Here is a 22,456-nt window from a genome sequence, read left to right as displayed (position 1 = left end):
ACGGGCCGTTAATAGGCCAAGAGTTACATAGGGCCTCATATGGGCCGAAAGACGTCATGGGCCATACATGGGCCAGAAGTGAAAACGGGCTGGAATCATATTGGATGGCCCAAATGACGCTACTGGGCCTAATTCGGATAGGGCGTAACGGGCCTTGGGTTAGCGGGCTGTAAATGGGCTATATTCGAACAGGCCGTTAACAGGCTTTCCATGGGCCGGCCCGCCAGCTTTTGACCAAGTCAAACGGGCCAGCCTTTACACAGGAATGGGCCTCTGTTGGGCCGTGCCACGTGTCGACGTATCATAGGCGCCTATCTGACCCACTAACGAGCTGACACGTGTTTCGTCCGGCCAATAAGAATTTTACACGTGGAAATTTCCCATTGGTCAGGGCTGTTAACGGGTTATCGGATCCAAAACCCGACCCGATAGCTTAACGGCGTTCCGTTACGGTGGATGCCATGTGTCGGTCACCCTTGACGAAAGCACTTCTGTGACGGGCGATTTATCGTCATGGAAGTGGACACTTCCGTGATGATAATTTTGGTAATGTCATGGAACACTTCTACGACAGCACAGGTATGACTATCTTGATTCTGTCATAAATTTGTCATGGATGTACATGCATGACAAAAAAGCGACCTACTGTGACAAACACGTATCATCACAGAAGTGTATTTTTTTGTAGTGACCCTTTACTTGCATAGTCAAGAAAGATGTCTAAACTTCCCTATTTGTTTTTTCAGGGCTGGACAAAGAAGGCGGAGCGGATTCAATGTCCTGCTGCGCTGCCCGAAGAACCAGCTATCCCGCATCTGACGAAGATGCTGGTTTCGGCGCTCTATCAAGCGTCGGAGAAGAAGGCCAAGAAGAAGTCCAAAGGGACCAGGGGTGGTCTCCGCCATAAGGGCACTTCAGACGTGACGTCCGAAGACGCCGACACCCACTCCCCTCCCGCCACCGATGACGAGGAAGAGAAGGAAAGCGATTCTTCCCCTGAGGGGGCATGGAAGAAAAGGGCGGCCTCCACGCATCTGGAGGCAGAGGCGTCCAAGAAGGGGAAGGCCTCCGCCGTGGACAACCCCACGTGGGATATTGACAGCAGCTTTGAGTGGAGCCCCAGGATAAGCCCCTGGCCGAATCGTAAGTACTCAAAGACACACTCAAATATCCAGCTCCTTTACTTTATAGTTTTAACATGTTGAATCACGCACTTGCAGTCCGGCTCATTCCGACCTCGAGCGATCCTCATCTTCGAGAAACTCGCTGGATCCGAAGGTGATGGACAGCGGGTCCCTTCCGGCGGCCTCTTCTCCCAAGATGGTGGAAGACGCTGAAGTGTTGTCCCGAAGGACATCTCCAGCTCAGGGGGAGGCACAGGAGGCCGTCACGGTGGCACCAGAGGATAACACCTCGGCCGCCGGACACATGGGGGAGCAGATCCCATGGAGACTGGCGATGGGGGCCATCTCCAATTCGTCCCCCAGCCGAATACGATCCCGGAGACCTATACAGCTCCGGAATCCGGCAGGCAGCCTCCTTCGAAGGAAGGAGGTGCGCCAATTCCACCGGTGACCTCTGTCCATCCAGAGGCACTGGATACTCTAATGGAAGCGTTGCGAAGTGCTTCCATTGTTGAGGAACACCGTACCCTCATGGGTACGGTGATTGAGAGGATTCAGTCCGCAAAGAGCGGACTAACCGAAGCCTGCACAAGCCTTCTAAGAGGTTTTGAGGTAAGGGACGCAATTGTATAAAAAGAATGTCATAGTATAGACAGTAGCCCCTGAGACACTGTCCGGTGTTCGAAAAGAAAAGCCGGACAGAGGATCATGTAATTTTCGCACGAGACTAACTAAATATGTTTTATGTGAATAAGCAGGCGTCGTTGCTGGTCGCAACCTCTCATGCTGCTGAGGTCTTCGGACTAAAGCAGAGTCTGGTGCGGGCCGAGGAAGAACTCGGCCGTGTAAAAACACAGCTAGAAGACAATCAAGGTATGTAGTGACCTTGTATATATCCAGAAAGAATGAATGATTTATGCTGACCATAGTGCCATGATATATGTTAGAGGCGGTGACCGAGGTGGAGGCCCTCAAGGAGGCGCTGGCCGAACCAGAGGAGAGAGCGGCAAGGGAACAAGCCGCCCGTGAAAAGCATGAGGCCAGGGTCGGTGAGGTCCAGCAGGAGCTCCAGGACGTCGTGAAGAAATACGAGTCCTTGGAGCGCCACGTTGCGGATCAAGATTCTGAACTCGCCAAGGCCCGCCAAAGAGCACAAGATGCCCGGGCTAAAGCCCAAGGCGCCCTCTAGGAGATCCAAGAGGCCAGAAAAATAGCGGCTGGTAAGGCCTTCATTATGCAGAGCAAATATGTGAAGAAGAGGTATCTCTTACTAACCCGGATTTGGAGTTTTCCAGGAGCGTTTACGGGTCTGCCGTGCAGTGTTGCCGATGCTGCAGAGTTCTTCCGAGCCGAAGAGGGGAGCTCGACAAAGAAGCTGTTCTGGTCGCAGTACCTTGCGCCAGAACATCCGGTGCCCTTTAGCGATCAGCTAAAACAGCTGGTCGAGCTGCATAGGGTGGCCGAACTAGCCATGAAGGATTTAATAATCCGGCTATGGCCTGCCAAAGTCATACCTAGCAGCTACTTCAGACTCGTGAAGCGGCTGGTCAATGCCTGCCCCCGGCTTGACGTCATCAAGCGGTCGGTCTACATCGAAGGTGTGCGGATGGCCTTTGCCCGTGTCAAAATACAGTGGGCGAAGATGGACGCCATCAAGCTCGCAACCGAGGGACCGCCCGCTGGCAAGGAGCACCGCACTCCGGAGCGGTATTTTGATGATGTCCTCAAGGGCCAGTGCTCAAAATACATTATCTTTGAATAAGTACCTTCATGTTATCCCGCCCTGTATGATAAAAATAAGACTAATGTGTAATATAGTGATTGCTGTTTATTTTGAAATTTTACCTCATGTGCGGCCGTTTTTATTAAATCTGAGAGTTGGCCAGTCGTCGGCTTCAGCCCCCACGTAGGTAGTATGGGAGTGTTCGGGATGGAATCTAAACACTCTTGATCCAAGAAATTGGTCCTTGAAGGAGGTGTTTAGCACAACGAACCAGGCAATCGGACTATGTGTCTTTATCACCCCCACTTAGCCATAGGAGTTTGACAATAGAAATGTAGGTGCAGCCCCTAGTATTCGTTAGTCCAAACTAGGGTGTTGTAGACACCTGATCGGGTGAAGGCCGACCCGTCGCATAATGCGGAAAAATCGCAAGAGATTTAACCTTCGAAGAGCTGACCGGCTCACGCCGCATCATGACAGTCAGTTTTCGGCTTTCTCTACTGAGGTGCTCATCCGGATAAACCATGACACAATCGCAATAGTTCTCCCTTTACTACCCTAGCCGGTAGAGCGGAATGTAAGGTAGTAAGCACAGGAGCCGGGCAACCCAACTATTGACCAAAGACATGATTCGGAGCCAATGCATATAATGCTAAATTCGGGGGCCAAACTATACTGTAAAAGTATTCGGACTTGTTGCCATAGTATGGGGCGCAATAAAGCCCCTGGCAAATTATGGCGTACCAAAGTGTACGGATGCGAATAAGAATTGCGAAACAAAAATGAAGTAGTAAGCTAGTGCCGCATAAGTTGGGCCGCAAACTGTTTCCATTATAATTTTGATTAATACGTCAAAGCATATTTGTACAAATAGTGTGATAAGCAACAGTGGCTATTTAACATGCTGCTACCTCTTGAGCACTGCATTGGTTTTCCCTTGAAGGGGAAAGGGTGATGCAGCAAAGTAGCGTAAGTATTTACCTCAGTTTTTGAGAACCAAGGTATCAATCCAATAGGAGACTACACGCAAGTCCCTCATACCTACACAAACAAATAAGAACCTCGCAACCAACGCGATAAAGGGGTTGTCAATCCCTTCGCGGTCACTTACGAGAGTGAGATCTGATAGAGATAATAATAATAATAAGATAAATATTTTTTGTATTTTTATGATATAGATTGAAAGTAAAGATTGTGAAACAAAATAGATTGGAAACTTATATGATAAAAGATAGACCCGTGGGCCATAGGTTTCACTAGTGGCTTCTCTCAAGATAGCATAAGTATTACAATGGGTGAACAAATTATTGTCGAGCAATTGATAGAAAAGTGCATAATTATGAGAATATCTAGGCATGATCATGTATATAGGCATCACATCCGAGACAAGTATACCGAAATGATTCTACATCTACTACTATTACTCCACACATTGACCGCTATCCAGCATGCATCTAGAGTATTAAGTTCATAAGAACGGAGTAACGCATTAAGCAAGATGACATGATGTAGAGGGATAAACTCAAGCAATATGATATAAACCCCATCTTTTTATCCTCGATGGCAACAATACAATACGTGCCTTGTTGCCCCTGCTGTCATTGGCAAAGGACACCACAAGTTTGAACCCAAAGCTAAGCACTTCTCCCATTGCAAGAAAGATCAATCTAGTAGGCCAAACCAAACTGATAATTTGAAGAGACTTGCAAAGATAATTAAATCATACATATAATAATTCAAAGAAGAACTAAATATTGTTCATAGATAATCTTGACCATAAACCCACAATTCATCGGATCTTGACAAACAGACCGCAAAAAGAGTTACATCGAATAGATCTCCAAGAAGATCGAGGAGAACTTTGTATTGAGAGCCAAAGAGAGAGAAGAAGCAATCTAGCTAATAACTATGGACCCGAAGGTCTGAGGTAAACTACTCACACATTATCGGAGAGGCTATGGTGTTGATGTAGAAGCCCTCCGTAATTGATTCCCCCTCCGGCGGAGCTCCGAAAAAGGCCCCAAGATGGGATCTCTTGGGTACAGAAGGTTGCGGAGGTGGAAATAGGGTTTCGTGGTGCTCCTGGATGTTTTCGGGGTATATGGATATATATATAGGAGGAAGAAGTAGGTCGGTGGAACTACGAGGGGCCCATGAGGGTGGGGGGCGCGCCCAGGGGGGCAGGCGCGCCTCCCTGCCTCGTGGCTCCCTCGTTTCTTTCTTGACATCCACTCCAAGTCCCCTGGATCACGTTAGTTCCAAAAAATAACTCTCCCAAAGGTTTCATTCCGTTTGGATTCCGTTTGATATTCCTTTTCTGCGAAACACTAAAATAGGCAAAAAAACAGCAATTTGCACTGGGCCTTGGGTTAGTAGGTTAGCCCCAAAAATAATATAAAAGTGTATAAATAAGCCCATTAACATCCAAAACATATAATATAATAGCATGGAACAATAAAAAATTATAGATACGTTGGAGACGTATCACATGCCATGACCAAGGGGGAGCTGTGTACTGTTCCTGAAAACAGGTAGAATGATCGTTAAGAAGAACATCTAGAGATTCCCCCATGCGTCTGTGCTACTTGCCACCTTGGTATGTCCATCCTTCGAAAGGACCGATTATCAGGCTGTCGAGAGGGACCTGCGAAAAGAAACCTGAAAAAGAAAAGTAAAAGTATGTGTGTCCCGGGAAGGTCGAGCCGTATTGTGGACCACAGTATGGTTATGCCTCTGTCTCTGCCCATGGTATTTTTAGTGCGTAGTTATGTACGCGCGGTACGTATGCCGCCACTTGGTCGGGGCTGAGACGGAGGTCGAATTGTTAGTCTAACTCCTGACGAGCCGGACTGTCATGCAGTGGAGTAGTCCGGACTCGTTTGACACTGTCCGGGAGCTTGGCTGCTGAATTAAAGTTCTGCCTTAAAAGGCCGCTCTGTACTTCCGCTGCTAAGGCCGCGGTGTGTTCCTCGGTATGGAGGGAGCGCTCTGTGTTTCCATTGACTGTTATGACACCGCGTGGTCCGGGCATCTTGAGCTTGAGATAAGCATAGTGTGGCACCGCATTGAATCGAGCAAACACGATTCGTTTGAGCAGTGCGTGATAGCCGTTGCGGAAGGGGATGATATCGAAGATTAACTCTTCGCTTCGGAAGTTGTCCGGAGATCCGAAGATGACCTCCAATGTGATTGAGCCCGAGCAATGGGCCTCTACACCTGGTATAACTCCTTTAAAGGTAGTTTTAGTGGGCTTGATCCTTGATGGATCGATGCCCATTTTGCGCACTGTATCCTGATAGAGCAAGTTGAGGCTGCTGCCACCGTCCATGAGGACTCGTGTGAGGTGGAATCCATCAATTATTGGGTCGAGAACCAGTGCGGCAGAACCGCCATGCCGAATACTGGTCAGATGGTCCCTGCGATCAAAGGTGATCGGGCATGACGACCATGGGTTGAATTTTGGGGCGACTGGCTCTATCGCATAGACGTCCCTGAGCGCATGCTTGCGCTCGATATGGGTAGCATATATCATGTTCACAGTTTTGACCTGAGGGGGAAACTTCGTATGTCCCCTTGTGTTCGGTGGACGGGGCTCCTCATCGTCATTCTCGCTTTGCGACCCCTTCTCCTTGTCTTCGGCATTTAACTTGCCGGCCTGTTTGAAGACCCAACAACTCCGGTGGGTATGATTGGCTGGTTTATCAGGGGTGCTATGGATCTGACATGGACGATCGAGTATGCGGTCCAGGCTGGAAGGGCCCTGATTATTCCTTTTATATGGCTTTTTCCGCTGACCAGACTTGGAGCCACTGAATCCGGTGTTGACCGCCGTGTCATCAGTATTGTCACCATTGTTTCGACGCTTGTGCCTGTTGCATCGGGGCTTGCCGTTGCTATTTCTGGCTTCCAAGGTGTCAGGTTCGCTTGCATTGTTATTGCTACGGGCTAGCCAGCTATCTTCGCCCGCGCAAAAGCGGGTCATGAGTGTCGTAAGGGCCGCCATGGAATTCAGCTTTTCTTGGCCGAGGTGTCGGGCGAGCCATTCGTCGCGGATGCTATGTTTGAAGGCCGCTAGGGCTTCGGCATCCGGACAGTCGATGATTTGGTTCTTTTTAGTTAAGAACCTAGTCCAGAATTTCCTTGCTGACTCTCCGGGCTGTTGGACTATGTGACTTAAGTCATTGACATCCGGAGGTCTGACGTATGTGCCTTGGAAGTTGTCGTGAAAGGCGCCTTCCAGGTCTTCCCAGCTGCCAATAGAGTTTTTAGGCAGGCTGTTCAGCCAGTGCCGGGCTGGCCCTTTGATTTTTAGGGGGAGGTATTTGATGGCATGAAGATTATCGTCGCGGGCCATATGAATATGGAGAATAAAGTCTTCAATCCATACCGCGGGATATGTGGTTCCATCATATGATTCGATATTCACGAGTTTGAACCCTTCTGGGAATTCATGTTCCATTACTTCATCCGTGAAACAGAGGGGGTGTGCGGCGCCTCTATATCGGGCCAGATCGTGACGTAGTTCGGATGGAGTCCGTCTGCGGCTTTCGGCCCGGCCGTGATTGTGCTTGCCATGTTCGGCTTGATAGCCGTCGTCGCGTGTCGGGGCACGCCCCCGCAATCCGTAGATCGATCTGGCCGGACCTGCTTTATTTTTCAGGTCCTGCCGCAGGTCATACGTGTATCCCTGAGCTGTTTTGTCTCTGCCTTTACGGCGAGGTAGGACGGGCCGTTGTTCGGCTTGAGTTGCCGTTTTGTCCCGGCCACATGGTGGTCGATCAGCCGCATTACGCGCTGATGGTACAGGCTCAAGTGCCTCGTCATCGAATTGAGGTAGCAGTTTACGCTTCGGGTAGCTTTTGGTTGGGCGCTCGAAGCCGTATTCCTTTGCTGCCAGGACATTAGTCCATCTATCGTTGAGCAGATCTTGATCAGCTTGAAGCTGTGATACGTCACCAACGTATCTATAATTTTTGATTGCTCCATGCTATTATATTATCTATTTTGGATGTTATTGGGCTTATTTTTACACTTTTATATTATTTTTGGGACTAACCTATTAACCGGAGGCCCAGCCCAAATTGTTGTTCTTTTGCCTATTTCAGTGTTTCGCAAAAAAGAAATATCAAACGGAATCCAAACGGAATGAAACCTTCGGGGGAGTTATTTTTGGAACAAACGTGATCCAGGGGACTTGGAGTGGATGTCAAGAAAGAAACGAGGGAGCCACGAGGCAGGGAGGCACGCCTGCCCCCCTGGGCGCGCCCCCACCCTCGTGGGCCCCTTGTAGCTCCACCGACCTACTTCTTCCTCCTATATATATCCATATACCCCGAAAACATCCAGGACTACCACGAAACCCAATTTCCACCGCTGCAACCTTCTGTACCCAAGAGATCTCATCTTTGGGCCTTTTCCGGAGCTCCGCCGGAGGGGGCATTGATCACGGAGAGCCTCTACATCAACTCCATGGCCTCTCCGATGATGTGCGAGTAGTTTACTTCAGGCCTTCAGGTCCATAGCTAGTAGATAGATGGCTTCTTTTCTCTCTTTGGATCTCAATACAAAGTTCTCCTCGATTCTCTTGGAGATCTATTCGATGTAATCTTCCTTTGCGGTGTGTTTGTCGAGATACGATGAATTTTGGGTTTATGATCAAGTTTATCTATGAACAATATTTGAATCTTCTCTAAATTCTTTTATGTATAATTGGTTTATCTTTGCAAGTCTCTTCAAATTATCAGTTTAGTTTGGCCTACTAGATTGATCTTTCTTGCAATGGGAGAAGTGCTTAGCTTTGGGTTCAATCTTGCGGTGCTTGATCCCAGTGACAGAAAGGGAAATGACACGCATTGTATTGTTGCCATCGAGGATAAAAAGATGGGGTTTATATCATATTGCATGAGTTTATCCCTCTACATCATGTCATCTTGCCTAAGGCGTTACTCTATTCTTATGAACTTAATACTCTAGATGCATGCTGGATAGCGGTCGATGTCTGGAGTAATAGTAGTAGATGCAGAATCATTTCGGTCTACTTGTCTCAGACGTGATGCCTATATACATGATCATACCTAGATATTCTCATAATTATTCGCTTTTCTATCAATTGCTCGACAGTAATTTGTTCACCCACCGTAATACTTATGCTATCTTGAGAGAAGCCACTAGTGAAACCTATGGCCCCCGGGTCTATTATCCATCATATTAATCTCCCGTCAACAAGCTATTTCTGGCGCCATTTATTTTGCTTTATTTACTTTCAATCTATATCATAAAAATACCAAAAATATTTATCTTATTATTATCATCTCTATCAGATCTCACTCTTGCAAGTGCTCGTGAAGGGATTGACAACCCCTTTATCGCGTTGGTTGCGAGGTTCTTATTTGTTTGTGTAGGTACAAGGTGACTCGCCGTGGTCTCCTACTGGATTATTGATACCTTGGTTCTCAAAAACTGAGGGAAATACTTACGCTGCTTTACTGCTCCACCCTTTCCTCTTCAAGGGAAAACCAACGCAGTGCTCAAGAGGTAGCAAGCTGCTGTTGCTTCTTTTTCAGGCTCCTTGCAGTGGCTATTAGCCGTTGCTTAAAGCGCTCCTGCTCGAGAGGTTCCTCAGGCACGATAAAGTCTTTGTCGCCAAGGCTCACCTCATCCTCGGAGAGTGGAAGGTAATTACTGTCCTCCGAGTCTTCGTTTGGAGCCTATTCGTCAGGGCTAACTTGCCCATCCTCCCGATCGTCTTGTTCAGAGTTTTGCTCGACGGGGTTTTCTTGGTCTTCGGCATCATCCGGAGTGTTGTTGTCTCTCGTGCCAGTATTGTCGTCTTTGCTACGGCGTGATTTAGAGCAGCGTCGTCGGCGCTTTGGTTGTATCTCGGGAGGTTTATCCCCTACTGTATTTTCCCATTATCGCTGTCACCCTCCTTGGGTGTATCCACTATGTACACATCGTACGAAGAGGTGGTCGTCCAGCGTCCGGTAAACAGCGGGTTTTCGGCTTGCTCCTCTCCGGCATCGTTGTCCATACCGTCGATGTCTTTGGAGCCGTAATCAAGCATGTCAGTTAAGTCCTCTACTGTGGCGATGAAGTGGGTGGTGGGTGGGACGTAAAATTCCCTGCTCTCAGCCCCTAGTCCGGGCTGGGCATAGTTCGGACGTTGCTCCTCCGTAATCACGAGAGATGCATCAAGTCGAGAGCCTCGCTTAAAGGCAAGGTTTGTTGAGGGAGGAAAGAATCCGTGGAGTATGGCGGGAAGGGAATTCCTCGGCCGAGCTCAGACGATGCAGACTCCAAGGGTTCGGAGCCAGCGTCCGAGGAAGAGTCCGGCTTGGTGATGTATGCCTGCGACACTGCTTCCTTCGGCTCTCCCGTACTGGGCTTAGTGGCCACAGATAGTCCGGCGGGTTTAGAAATCCCGTTTTCGGTACTGGCGAGGGGCTCCGGATCTAAGGCCGGAGCGGAGGTTGTGGTCGTGAATCCTTGGAAGATCAAGTCTCCTCGGATGTCAGTGACATAATCCAGGTTTCCAAAACTAATCTGGTGACCTGGGGCGTAGCTGTCGATCTGCTCCAGATGGCCAAGCGAGTTGGCCCGCAGTGCAAAGCCGCCGAATACGAAGATCTGGCCGGGGAGAAAAACCTCCCCTAGGGAAGTATCGTTGCATCTTTATGTCAATATTAAACTTTTGTCTTGAATCTTTTGGATCTGAACATTCATGCCACAATAAAGAAAATTACATTGAGAATTATGCTAGGTAGCATTCCACATCAAAAAATTTGTTTTTATCATTTACCTACTCGAGGACGAGCAGGAATTAAGCTTGGGGATGCTTGATACGTCTCCAACGTATCTATAATTTTTTATTGTTCCATGCTATTACATTATATGTTTTGGATGTTTAATGGGCTTTAATATACCTTTATTATTATTTTTGGGACTAACCTACTAACCAAAGGCCCAATGCAAATTGGTGTTTTTTGCCCATTCCAGTGTTTTGCAGAAAAGGAATATCAAACAGAATGAAACCTTCGGGAGAGTTATTTTTGGAACAAACGTGATCCAGGAGACTTGGAGTCTACGTCAAGAAAGAAGCGAGGAGGCCACGAGGCAGGAAGGCCCGCCCCCACCCTCATGGGGCCCTCGCAGCTCCACCGACGTACTTCTTCCTCCTATATATACCCATATACCCCGAAAACATCAAGGAGCACCACGAAACCCTATTTCCACCGCCGCAACCTTCTGTACCCGTGAGATCCCTTCTTAGGGCCTTTTCAGACGCTCCGCCGGAGGGGGAATCGATCACGGAGGGCTTCTACATCAACACCATAGCCTCTCCGATGATGTGTGAGTAGTTTACCACAGACCTTCGGGTCCATAGTTATTAGTTAGATGGCTTCTTTTCTCTCTTTGGATCTCAATACAAAGTTCTCCTCGATCTTCTTGGAGATCTATTCGATGTAATTCTTTTTGCAGTGTGTTTGTCGAGATCCGATGAATTGTGGGTTTATGATCAAGATTATATATGAACAATATTTGATTCTTCTCTGAAATCTTTTATGTATGATTTTTTATCTTTGCAAGTCTCTTCGAATTATCAGTTTGGTTTGGCCTACTAGATTGATCTTTCTTGCAATGGGAGAAGTGCTTAGCTTTGGGTTCAATCTTGCGGTGTCCTTTCCCAGTGACAGCAGGGGCAGCAAGGCACGTATTGTATTGTTGCCATCGAGGATAAAAAGATGGGGTTTATATCATATTGCTTGAGCTTATCCCTCTACATCATGTCATCTTACCTAATGCATTACTCTGTTCTTATGAACTTAATACTCTAGATGCATGCTGGATAGCGATCAATGTGTGGAGTAATAGTAGTAGATGCAGAATCGTTTTGGACTACTTGTCACGGACGTGATGCCTATATACATGATCATGCCTAGATATTCTCATAATTATGCACTTTTCTATCAATTGCTCGACAGTAATTTGTTCACCCACCGTAATACTTATGCTATCTTGAGAGAAGCCACTAGTGAAACCTACGGCCCCGGGGTCTATCTTTTATCATATAAGTTTCCAATCTATTTTACTTTGCAACCTTTACTTTCAATCTATATCATAAAAATACCAAAAATATTTATCTTATTATTGATACGTCCATTTTGCATCATGCTTTTATATCGATATTTATTGCATTATGAGCTGTTATTACACATTATATCACAATACTTATGCCTATTCTCTCTTATTTTACAAGGTTTACATAAAGAGGGAGAATGACGGCAGCTGGGATTCTGGGCTGGAAAAGGAGCAAATATTAGAGACCTATTCTGCACAACTCCAAAAGTCCTGAAACTTCACGGAAGTCATTTTCAGAATATATATATAAAATACTGAGCGCAAGAAGTTCCGGAGGGGGGGCACACCCTGCCCACGAGGGTGGGGGCGCGCCCTACCCCCTGGGCGCGCCTCCCCTGCCTCGTGGTCCCCCTGGTGGCCCTCCGATGCCCATCTTCTGCTATATGGGGTCTTTCGATGAGGAAAAAATCATAAGCAAGCTTTCGGGACGAGACTCCGCCGCCACGAGGCGGAACCTTGGCAGAATCAATCTAGGGCTCCGGCGGAGCTGTTCTGCCGGGGAAACTTCCCTCCGGGAGGGGGAAATCATCGCCATCATCATCACCAACGAACCTCTCATCGGGAGGGGGTCAATCTCCATCAACATCTTCACCAACACTATCTCCTCTCAAACCCTAGTTCATCTCTTGTATCCAATTCTTGTCTCCAAGTTTAGGATTGGTACCTGTGGGTTGCTAGTAGTGTTAATTACTCCTTGTAGTTGATGCTAGTTGGTTTATTTAGTGGAAGATCATATGTTCAGATCTTATATGCATATTAATACCCCTCTGATTATGAACATGAATATGCTTTGTGAGTAGTTACGTTTGTTCCTGGGGACATGGGAGAAGTCTTGCTATTAGTAGTCATGTGAATTTGGTGTTCGTTCGATATTTTGATGAGACGTATGTTGTCTCTCCTCTAGTGGCGTTATGTGAACGTCGACTACATGACACTTCACCATTATTTGGGCCTAGAGGAAGGCATTGGGAAGTAATAAGTAGATGATGGGTTGCTAGAGTGACAGAAGCTTAAACCCTAGTTTATGCGTTGCTTCGTAAGGGGCTGATTTGGATCCATATGTTTCATGCTATGGTTAGGTTTACCTTAATACTTTTGTTGTAGTTGTGAATGCTTGCAATAGAGGTTAATCATAAGTGGGATGCTTGTCCAAGTAAGGACAGCACCCAAGCACCGGTCCACCCACATATCAGATTATCAAAGTACCGAACGCGAATCATATGATCGTGATGAAACCTAGCTTGACGATAATTCCCATGTGTCCTCGGGAGCGCTTTTCTCTATATAAGAATTTGTCCAGGCTTGTCCTTTGCTACAAAAGGGATTGGGCCATCTTGCTGCACTTTATTTACTTTTGTTACTTGTTGCTCGTTACCAATTATCTTATCACAAAACTATCTGTTACCTACAATTTCAGTGCTTGTAGAGAATACCTTGCTGAAAACCGCTTATCATTTTCTTCTGCTCCTCGTTGGGTTCGACACTCTTACTTATCGAAAGGACTACGATAGATCCCCTATACTTGTGGGTCATCAATTATCTCTATCAGATCTCACTCTCATAAGTGACCGTGAAGGGATTGACAACCCCTTTATCACGTTGGTTGCGATGTTCTTATTTGTTTGTGCAGGTGCGAGGTAACTTGGGTGTAGTCTCCTACTGGATTGATACCTTGGTTCTGAAAAACCAAGGGAAATACTTACGCTACTTTGCTACATCACCCTTTCCTCTTCAAGGGAAAACCAACTCAGTGCTCAAGAGGTAGCAGTATTTCAAAAAATTTACCTACGATCACGCAAGATCTATCTAGGAGATGCATAGCAACAAGCGGGGAGAGTGTGTCCACGTACCCTCGTAGACCGAAAGCGGAAGCGTTTAGTAACACGGTTGATGTAGTCGAACGTCTTCGCGATCCAACCTATGCAAGCACCGAACGTACGGCACCTCCGCGTTCAGCACACGTTCAACTCGATGACGTCCCTCGAACTCTTGATCCAATTGAGGCCGGGGGAGAGTTCCGTCGGCACGACGGCGTGGCGACGGTGATGATGAAGTTACCGGCGCAGGGCTTCACCTAAGCACTACGATGATATGACCGAGGTGTGTAACTATGGAGGGGGGGGCACTGCACACGGCTAAGAGAAGACTTGATGTGCCTTTGGGGTGCCCCCCTCCCACGTATATAAAGGGGGGAGGAGAGGTGGCCGTCCCAAGGGGGGCGCCATGGGGGGAGTCCTACTTGGACTCCCGGTCCAAGTAGGATTCGCCCCCCCCCTTCCTATTCCCACTAGGAGAAGGAGGGAAGGAGGAGGAGAAGAGAAGGAAAGGGGGGGCCAACCCTAGTCCAATTCGGATTGGGCTTGGGGGGGGGGCGCCGCCTATGCTCTCAATGACAACCATGGAGCTCCTGCCTGGCCTCGTTTTCTACCTTTCCTCTCTCCACATGTCGGCTCAACTCCAATCTCCCCTGCTAAACGACGACACGGTTGTTGCGCGCCGGCAGGCCACCGGTGTTGACGACGGCGACCAGCGTGCTGCAACCACAGTCGCTCTTTCACAGCTTCCGACAATGGTTTTTGTTTCCTGGACCCGACGAGGGTGCAGATGGTTGGAACCAACTACAATGTATGTTGGAACCACGGTGGAAGATATTGCATCCGGCGACGAATTTTGGAATTTTGCTGCCACCGGAGCTGCAATCGGCGATCCGATCATCGTCTGTTTCTTGTAACCATACCCCGTAGAAGCTACATTCGCGCAGAGCTGCAACCCTTCACACAGGAGCTGCAACCGGGGACGCAATCGTCGCGAATGCTATAACCGCACACTACAGAAGCTTCATCCATGTTCGCCAAGCCGAAACCAGCGGCGCCATCATCGGCGAATGCTACAAACGTACACTGCAAAAGCCACATCCACGTTCGCCGGAGCTGCAACCGTTTCGGCGATGTTACAACCATGTATGTCGGTGCTGCAACCGACTCGACGCCGGCAAGGCTGCAAGCATGAGCATGCGAGAGTTGCAACCGACGCCCTTGCTGCAACCAGCGACGAGCACCCGCGCTAGGGGACGGCGACGAGCGAGACTGCAACCGGTGGCGGGGGTGGATGCATCATCCAGCGCCGATGGGGACTTCGGCCTTCCATGCTACATCCATGGCTGGCGGCGATCTAGTCGTGTGTTGTAGCAGGGGAGGCGAGAGATGCATGCGTAGTTGGGGATTTTGTTTTCCCTGTGCATTGACCGAGAGGGTCGGCGTGAGAGATGGTTCAGTTTGGGCCAGTCGATCGGCGCCTAGTAGTGGCCATTTTTGTTTGAACTTGAATCCTCGGACTTTCAATGGTTTCAGTGGTGCTACATTTTTTTTATTGAGAAGATTCAATGGTGTTGCATGGATGGCTCACTCGGCACTTGACGAGCCAGCGGCTGTTCTTGCTGGCGTTTGGGCTCTGGGCTCTGAATGCCCGTGGGCCCCACGACGCGTCCCGGCCCAGGCGTCCATCCGTTGCTTGCTTCCCGTCGACTCTTTCTCGGGGCGAGGGGAGGGCAACGGTACACTCCAAAACAGAAGATCGCTTCGCCAGCTGCTGCCGCCGCCCGCCGCGGCTCTCCCGAACGTTCGAATCCAACGGCTACTTTGACCACCCACCCGCCGCCTACTTAAGCCCCGCCCCTCCGCCTCACCCATCCTCCCCACAACCCCGCACGGCACCTCCCAGCTCCCCTCTCCTCGCCTCCTCAACCCGTCGATCCATCCCGAGCTCGTCCCGTCTCTTCCGATGGCGTCCAGCGCGCTCCTCCTCTGCTCCCTCGTCGCCCTCGCCCTCGCGGCCGGCTCCGACGCCAGGGACCACGTCGTCGGCGGCGGCAAGGACGGCGCGTGGAGGGTGCCGCCCCCGGCGCAGCCCGACGCGCTCAACGACTGGGCCGGGAAGGCCCGCTTCCACGTCGGTGACAACCTCGGTAACAAACCGCTCCGACTTGTATACATATCCTTTCAGTTTGTGTGTAATTATCGCCTTCCTCGATCGATCTGTTCCTTGATTTCTTACGCTTTCTTTGGATCCCCGCGCGCGAGCGCAGTGTTCAAGTTCGACGCGGCGACGGACTCGGTGCTGGAGGTGACGCGGGCGGACTACGACCGGTGCAACACGGCCAGCCCCATCGCCACCTACAAGGCCAGCGGCGCGGTCGTGCCGCTGCCGCCCAAGGGCGCCCGCTTCCGCTACTTCATCAGCGGCGCCCCCGGGAACTGCCAGAAGGGCGAGCGCGTCATCGTCCTCGTCATGTCGGAGAAGCACGGCAGCCGGGTCCCGCCTGCCGCGCCGGCCCCCGCGCACTCCCCCTCCTCCTCCGCGGGGCTCGTGGAGGCGCCCGCCCACGCGCCCGCGCCCGCGCCGGCCACTGGCGCCGCGTGGAGGACGGCGTCCGGCAGCGGCTCCGTGGTCCTCGGCGCTCTCCTCGGAGCGCTGCTCGTCGTTGGGTTCTGAGTTCCTGTCGTTGCTTAGGATCGATCTTAGGGAGGATTATTTGATTAGGCTCAAGTTATTATGGGCATTGTTAAGATTAGTGGACAGATGTGCTTCTTCTGTCTGTAGAAGAAGAGAAGATGATTTCTTTCTGGCGCAAAATCATCGATCATAAATGGCAATATCTTCGATCTGATAAAGCAATCTTTGAGATTTCAAGATTTCTTAACTTGGGCGTGCTGTTTATTTTCGTGATAAATAAGGTGATCGCGAGTATGGATCCAGCAAGTTATTTGGCTGCACCTGTACTGTACAAGTCTGTAACTGATCAATTGATACAAGTAAACGACGCAGACACGCTGGCGCTACCACAGAGCACCAGCAGCAGCAGTGATGGAGAAGAGGGTCGCCAGTGTGGTACAAATTTGAGTACTCCACCATTCCATCCAGTTGGCAATTTTATCACCCAAAGATTTATTTGCAGAAACATCCCAAACGTAATTGCAGAAATAACCGAATTTAATCAGAGTTCAGAGATATCCTGCTCCAATTTCAAGAACTTTTACCACACACTTTTTGTACTTTTAATACAAAAGTTGTTCTGGTTAGCATTTCCCTACCAGGAAAAGAAAAAGGAAAGGTAGCTTTTGGGTGGACTTTTAATTGTCTGATGATGCAGTTATATTCACACTGGGAGTACATATATCATGTTTCCTTCCTTCCGATTGTAGCAGCATCATGCTAAAAAGGGAATTTTCGGTTTCAATTTACGAGCACCCCGTAAGTATACCTAACTCACAATGAAGCTGACAATTTCACCACCAAATGGCATTGCACCCAAACAAGGGTTTTTCAAATATGCTTTTGCTTTTCCTATCCTCTTGCTTATCTACGCAGAAAGTTTGTTTGCAGAGAAGGCACAACCCGTTATTAAAAGAGATACCACAAGTAGTTCAATATGAGTGCATCTAAAATGTTTTGCATTGATTGGTAGCAAGCAAAACCTCCTCAAAAATTGCAGTCAATAAGCATCTAACAGCAGAGTGAAACACATCAGGTGCACCAGATTGAAATACATGAATGTCTGATCACGGATCAGAATTGCCTTTTTCGTTCCTTACAGTTACAGCACCGGATCAATCAGTGCGCATACATCAGCTCTCCTGCCGGAGTACTCCGCTTCACGGTCAAGACGGTTCAGGGCGTCGAAGGATCGTCGGGCAGCTTTGTCTTCCTCTTCCTTCCAAGAATGGACGCCTTCTGCAGCCTCGCACCCCCGACGCGCCACTTCCTGAAGGCGGACATCGATTCCCTAGCAGATTCAAACACTTGACACGGCAGAAAAAGAAAAAAGTTAACCCAAGTTAGAGTAGTTGATATGGTAGGGGGAAACAAAGGGGGGAATGAGTAAGTGCAGAGGAGATGTGTCTGTACCTTGAGCCTCTTCTTTTGTAAGGCGTGTTGCAAACTTGGGCACTGTCATTGTCGAAGAGCTGTGTGCCTTGCTTAGTACCTCCTTGTACCTACTGGTGAACGCGTAGCGCAAGAACTGGCCGATGCTCTTGTCACCCACCCTGTCAATTCAAACATAATAAATCAGTGAGCGGTATAATTTAGACTGACCATTATAGATAGTAACTCAAATAAAAAATTGTGCAGCAGTCGTGATTCAACCTCAAATTTTTATTAGTCATTCGGTTATCTGAAATGTTCCAATACATCAACTATGTGTGCCAATATTCTGGTTAAGCGTCTAGACACCTAAGGTGCATTCGCCCCTGTTCGGACATTCCTACTCATTACTGGATCCATTCCTGTACACATGCACCATGTCTCATCCCAATGATTAAGAGACTCGACTAGTTTACGAGTCAACACTTGGTTCTCAGCCAGACATCTTCAACTCGACTTATCAGGCTAACAGCATTAAATATTGATGGAACCATGTCCTGAATTCTGAATTACTACTCCTAGTCAATGTCGGATGTGGTCTGTTCTGAAATCTGAAATCTGATATGCAGAAATGTTCTCCAGTCCTACTCCTAGTTCACTGCTGACTGTGGGTGCAGGCTGCTAGAGGGCTGAATTCTAAATCTGATACACAGAAATGGTCTCCAGTCCTACTCCTAGTTCACTGCTGAGTGTGAGTGCAGGCTGCTAGAGGGCAAAAGATCAAATGCAAACGAAAGGTGGGGAATAATCCATTACGATGCAAGAACGAATTATCATAGTACCAGCAAAAGTGGGGTTAAAGATTGAATCCCCCCTCTATTACACCACTTATTACCTTTCAGGGTTTTGTGCTAGTCACACAGTCTAGTCCATACTAATAAATGGCTTTGAAAATAGACAAAAGGGGGAAATGGTGTAAAGTTGCCTCAAAATAGTTAAATGATATGCATTAAGGAGCAAAAATGCTATAGTGAAATGTATTAGAAATGGAGGGAGTCATATATATGGCGCCCAGACATCACTACATAATAACTTCATGGGATCCCTAACTTCAGTATATAGACTACAAAGGCAACACATAACAATATTTCACAGAACTGACAAAATTGTGACTACAGCAGTGACTGCAGGGGTCTTCGAACTGATTATGTACAGTAACCAGGTTGGGCCAATTTGACAAGGATATTCAGACCTCTAAACCGACCACAAAAGAATGTGTCACATAATGCATGCCATGGAATGACACATTGGCACTGTAACTGACATAGATCATATCTAATCTGAGAATAGTTACACCTTTTCAACCAAATCCCATGAACCATCATAAGGAACTCAAATCCCAATTAGGATCACTCAAGAGTATAACCAATTCATTATCAAGTGGTACCTCTACAAGTTCACACGGTTGCTCACAATATTTGCTACAGGTGGCTGATAAACATTTCCCTATTTCTGATGTAGTGGGCACTAAAATTAAAGGCAAAAACCATTGAGATCTAAGTCTGAATTGTTCAGATTATGATGATTGCAGCCAGCTCTTGTCCTCATTAAGTGCAGAGTCCAGAGTATGCCTTTGAAAAGGGACAGACCTCAAATAATCATAACTTATTTATTCAGGAAGACTTAGTTATGGTGTATTCTATTCATATCACCATATGTCAACACAGAATCAACATGTGTCACAAGCACAAATTGACCTGGTGGCATCAGAGGTCATTTGTTAGGTGTATGATTAAATTTCCTAGAATGATACTAGTTTGGTCTTGGCAACAATGGTAGAATCAGCAGGGAATATATTTGATCATTTCAAGGCGGCCATATAATACCTTCTTAAAATGAAAGAAGAGGACCAACAGCAATCAATTGGATTTTAAGAAGGTGCGGTTCATTTGAATCTTGTTAGAATCAAAACTGACTCTTTATCTATAATCTATAACAATATAAAAAGACCCAAAGGGGCAGATCCAACAAATCCTGGCCGCCAAATCAGGTCAATCCAATGACTCAGGCTGCTCCAATGGTGAGCACTCAACACGTTTAGTGTGCAGTTAATATCATGCCAAATATTAATGTCAATGCTAATCACATAATTAATAGGCAAATAATATCCTACCTAATATTTACGTGTAATTAATATATTACCTAATATCAACGTGCATTGCACGTACACATTTACTAGTTAAAAAACTAAAGCAAGAAGGCATGTCTCCTTATGACTTATTAAATCATTTGTTGGAGTGGACAGAGGGGAGCTTTCTAAAATGCAAAATGCCGAAATTAGGACAGTAGAACACCAGTTTGAACATAGTTTGGCTAAACTGAGATGGGAGATACACTGCGAGTGTGGTTAAAAGCATGTTTTAGTCTGGGCCCTCAGAAAAGAAAACCATATGATTGCATGTCTGTTCGCAAGAAATCAACTTGCCTATACACAATTCATAGTATCAACTGCATCTTCTCCCCAAGATTACAGCTACTTGAACTTACAGAAGTTCCTCCTATTTTAACTTCATATATGACTGATGACTGAAACTATCTTGCTCGTGGAGATGGAAGCATTCCAAGTTTTACAAAAACAGAATACATGCAGAAAGGATAATGTACTATGGTGATGTATGCCTACACAATTGCCCGGTTATTGTAACTGAGATTATAACATGTCTAAGGCTCATCAAAGTTCTGCAAAGCAATGGAGTGGGTAATGTATTTCTACCAAAGATGATATAGAAGCATCTTCATAAGAAGTTACAAATTTAAGATTGCATAGAGAAAGGTAATGAGATGGAAGAAAAAGGAAATAAAATAGTACGTGTAACTGAGGTCGTTCAGAACTTACAGAGGAACAATCTTGCATCCTAGCTCATAAAAGTGAGGGCACCGAACCCTCAAATCAACACAGGCTGCATCAGCTTGGATCTCCTTCCGAGTTCTGCAAGCAAAGTATGTGTAAATATGTTGAAATGAGAACGACAACTACATATACTACTGCATACAGTATATTTTGATGTCCCTCTTAAGAATTTCTAAAGATGCAAAACAGAATACAAAGAAACCTACTTCTGGGTGAAGCAAGGAGGTACATTTATCGACACCGCTTGTTCCAGAGACAGCATCCCATGAGCAAGCCAAAATGGAAGGTCTACCTTAGCACCCTTTTCAACCTGAACATAAAGAATAAGATCATTTCTCTTTTTGTTGGAACCAGGTAAAATACGCCATTTCATTTTCCATGGTAGCAAGAAAAGGTGCTAAAAAACAAAGCATCTAACTCCCAGTTAGTGTTCACCAAGAAACATGGCACGTAGGGAAATAAAGAAAACACCTAGTCCATATCGGTTTTGCAAACTAAAATGAGCAAGAATGTATGATGCGTCTATCTCAGGCAAATATCATTTAACTAGTGTGTGTATTTCATAAGTAATTTGCTCAAGAACAAACAGATCAGAGAAAGAATTGGCAGCAGTTGCCCATCAACAGCAGTTAAACATATATGCACAAATGCCATTGGATAGATGCTTACACTGTTTCTCTCGGCGCCAGGATCTAGCATACCAACGCCATTTGCAGTTACTTGGAAAACAACCGAAATAAGCTGCAGTCACAGTAGAGTATTCATGTCATTTGTACAATCATAAATGGGGCAGAGGATAACACGAGCATGGTTACCTCCTCCTCCATGAGGATGTCATCAACGTTGTAGTAACAAGGCATTTCGCCAAGTGGGACAGGTCGCTGTTGCTTACTCTCAACCCCTGCATGAACAATTTGCACTATGCCGGTCAGAGGAAGTCCAACTCACTCACCAAATTTGGTCTCATATATGGGGTAAATACTCTAATGCCCCGTCTGGATGATATCGAGGGCCATGGAATTGAATTGGTCCCAATACCAAATCTCCCGGGCATTGATATTGAAAATGAACCTGAATTATGTTGTTTGGATGTTCAAGAATTGACACTTGGAACTCACATGAAAGACTCAATTCTGAATGTTGTTTGGATTTTTCTTGTCCAGATTGGAATTGCTCATTTTTAATAGGATGAACATTGTACTATGATGTAATGTTTAAAACTAACTTGTATGCAAGTATGCAACATGTGAATATAGTTGTGAAGGATTACATATCAAGAACACAACAGCAGCAGCACATATACAAAAACAACAGCACTTGTACAATCGCAGCCGCCACGGGGGGCAACCGGGTAAGGGGAGCAGGACAAGCGGCTCCCATGGGGTCCCGGCCGTGGTGGGTGAGGGGGCGAGGCAGCGGCCGGCATGGGCTTCTGGCCGTGGTGGACAAGCCGCATCCGAGATGGAGGCCGCCGTCCCGAGGAACAGATGGGGCAACGCGTAACGCCGCAGAGAGGGAGAAAGGCGGGGGACGGGCGGAGAGATGAGAGGAGGAGGAGGCTGACCTGCGCCGCCGTCGAGGCCTGCTTCCCGCCGCCGCTACCCGTCTCCTCCCGCGCTTTTCGCTTCTGTTTTTCGGGAGCGCGGGCGAAGGGGATCGCCAAATATGTGGAGGATCTTCTAAAAAAAGAAAATGTGG

At 47.4% G+C, this 22,456-nt stretch overlaps 2 protein-coding genes across 2 annotated transcripts; one reads left to right on the top strand and one right to left on the bottom strand.

The window, feature by feature from the left end:
* Positions 1-15,664: 15,664 nt before the first annotated feature.
* Positions 15,665-16,684, top strand: LOC125537543 (early nodulin-like protein 1). Its single transcript, XM_048700861.1, has 2 exons — positions 15,665-15,949; positions 16,070-16,684. The coding sequence occupies exons 1-2, from the start codon at positions 15,766-15,768 to the stop codon at positions 16,474-16,476; spliced, it is 591 nt and encodes a 196-aa protein (XP_048556818.1). The 5' UTR covers positions 15,665-15,765; the 3' UTR covers positions 16,477-16,684.
* A 720-nt stretch (positions 16,685-17,404) lies between these two features.
* Positions 17,405-22,456, bottom strand: LOC125525713 (probable DNA replication complex GINS protein PSF3). Its single transcript, XM_048690723.1, has 7 exons — positions 22,323-22,456; positions 21,574-21,659; positions 21,428-21,499; positions 20,965-21,068; positions 20,744-20,836; positions 17,890-18,029; positions 17,405-17,783 (listed from the first exon to the last, which is right to left on the bottom strand). Exons 2-7 carry the CDS (start codon positions 21,616-21,618, stop codon positions 17,653-17,655), a joined length of 585 nt encoding a protein of 194 aa, XP_048546680.1. The 5' UTR covers positions 21,619-21,659; positions 22,323-22,456; the 3' UTR covers positions 17,405-17,652.

This window comes from Triticum urartu, chromosome 1 (genome assembly GCF_003073215.2).
Source record: "Triticum urartu cultivar G1812 chromosome 1, Tu2.1, whole genome shotgun sequence".
In the NCBI taxonomy this organism is placed as follows: Eukaryota; Viridiplantae; Streptophyta; class Magnoliopsida; order Poales; family Poaceae; genus Triticum; species Triticum urartu.
Note: the sequence above shows the minus strand (reverse complement) of the source record. Positions and strands in the feature narration are given on the sequence as shown.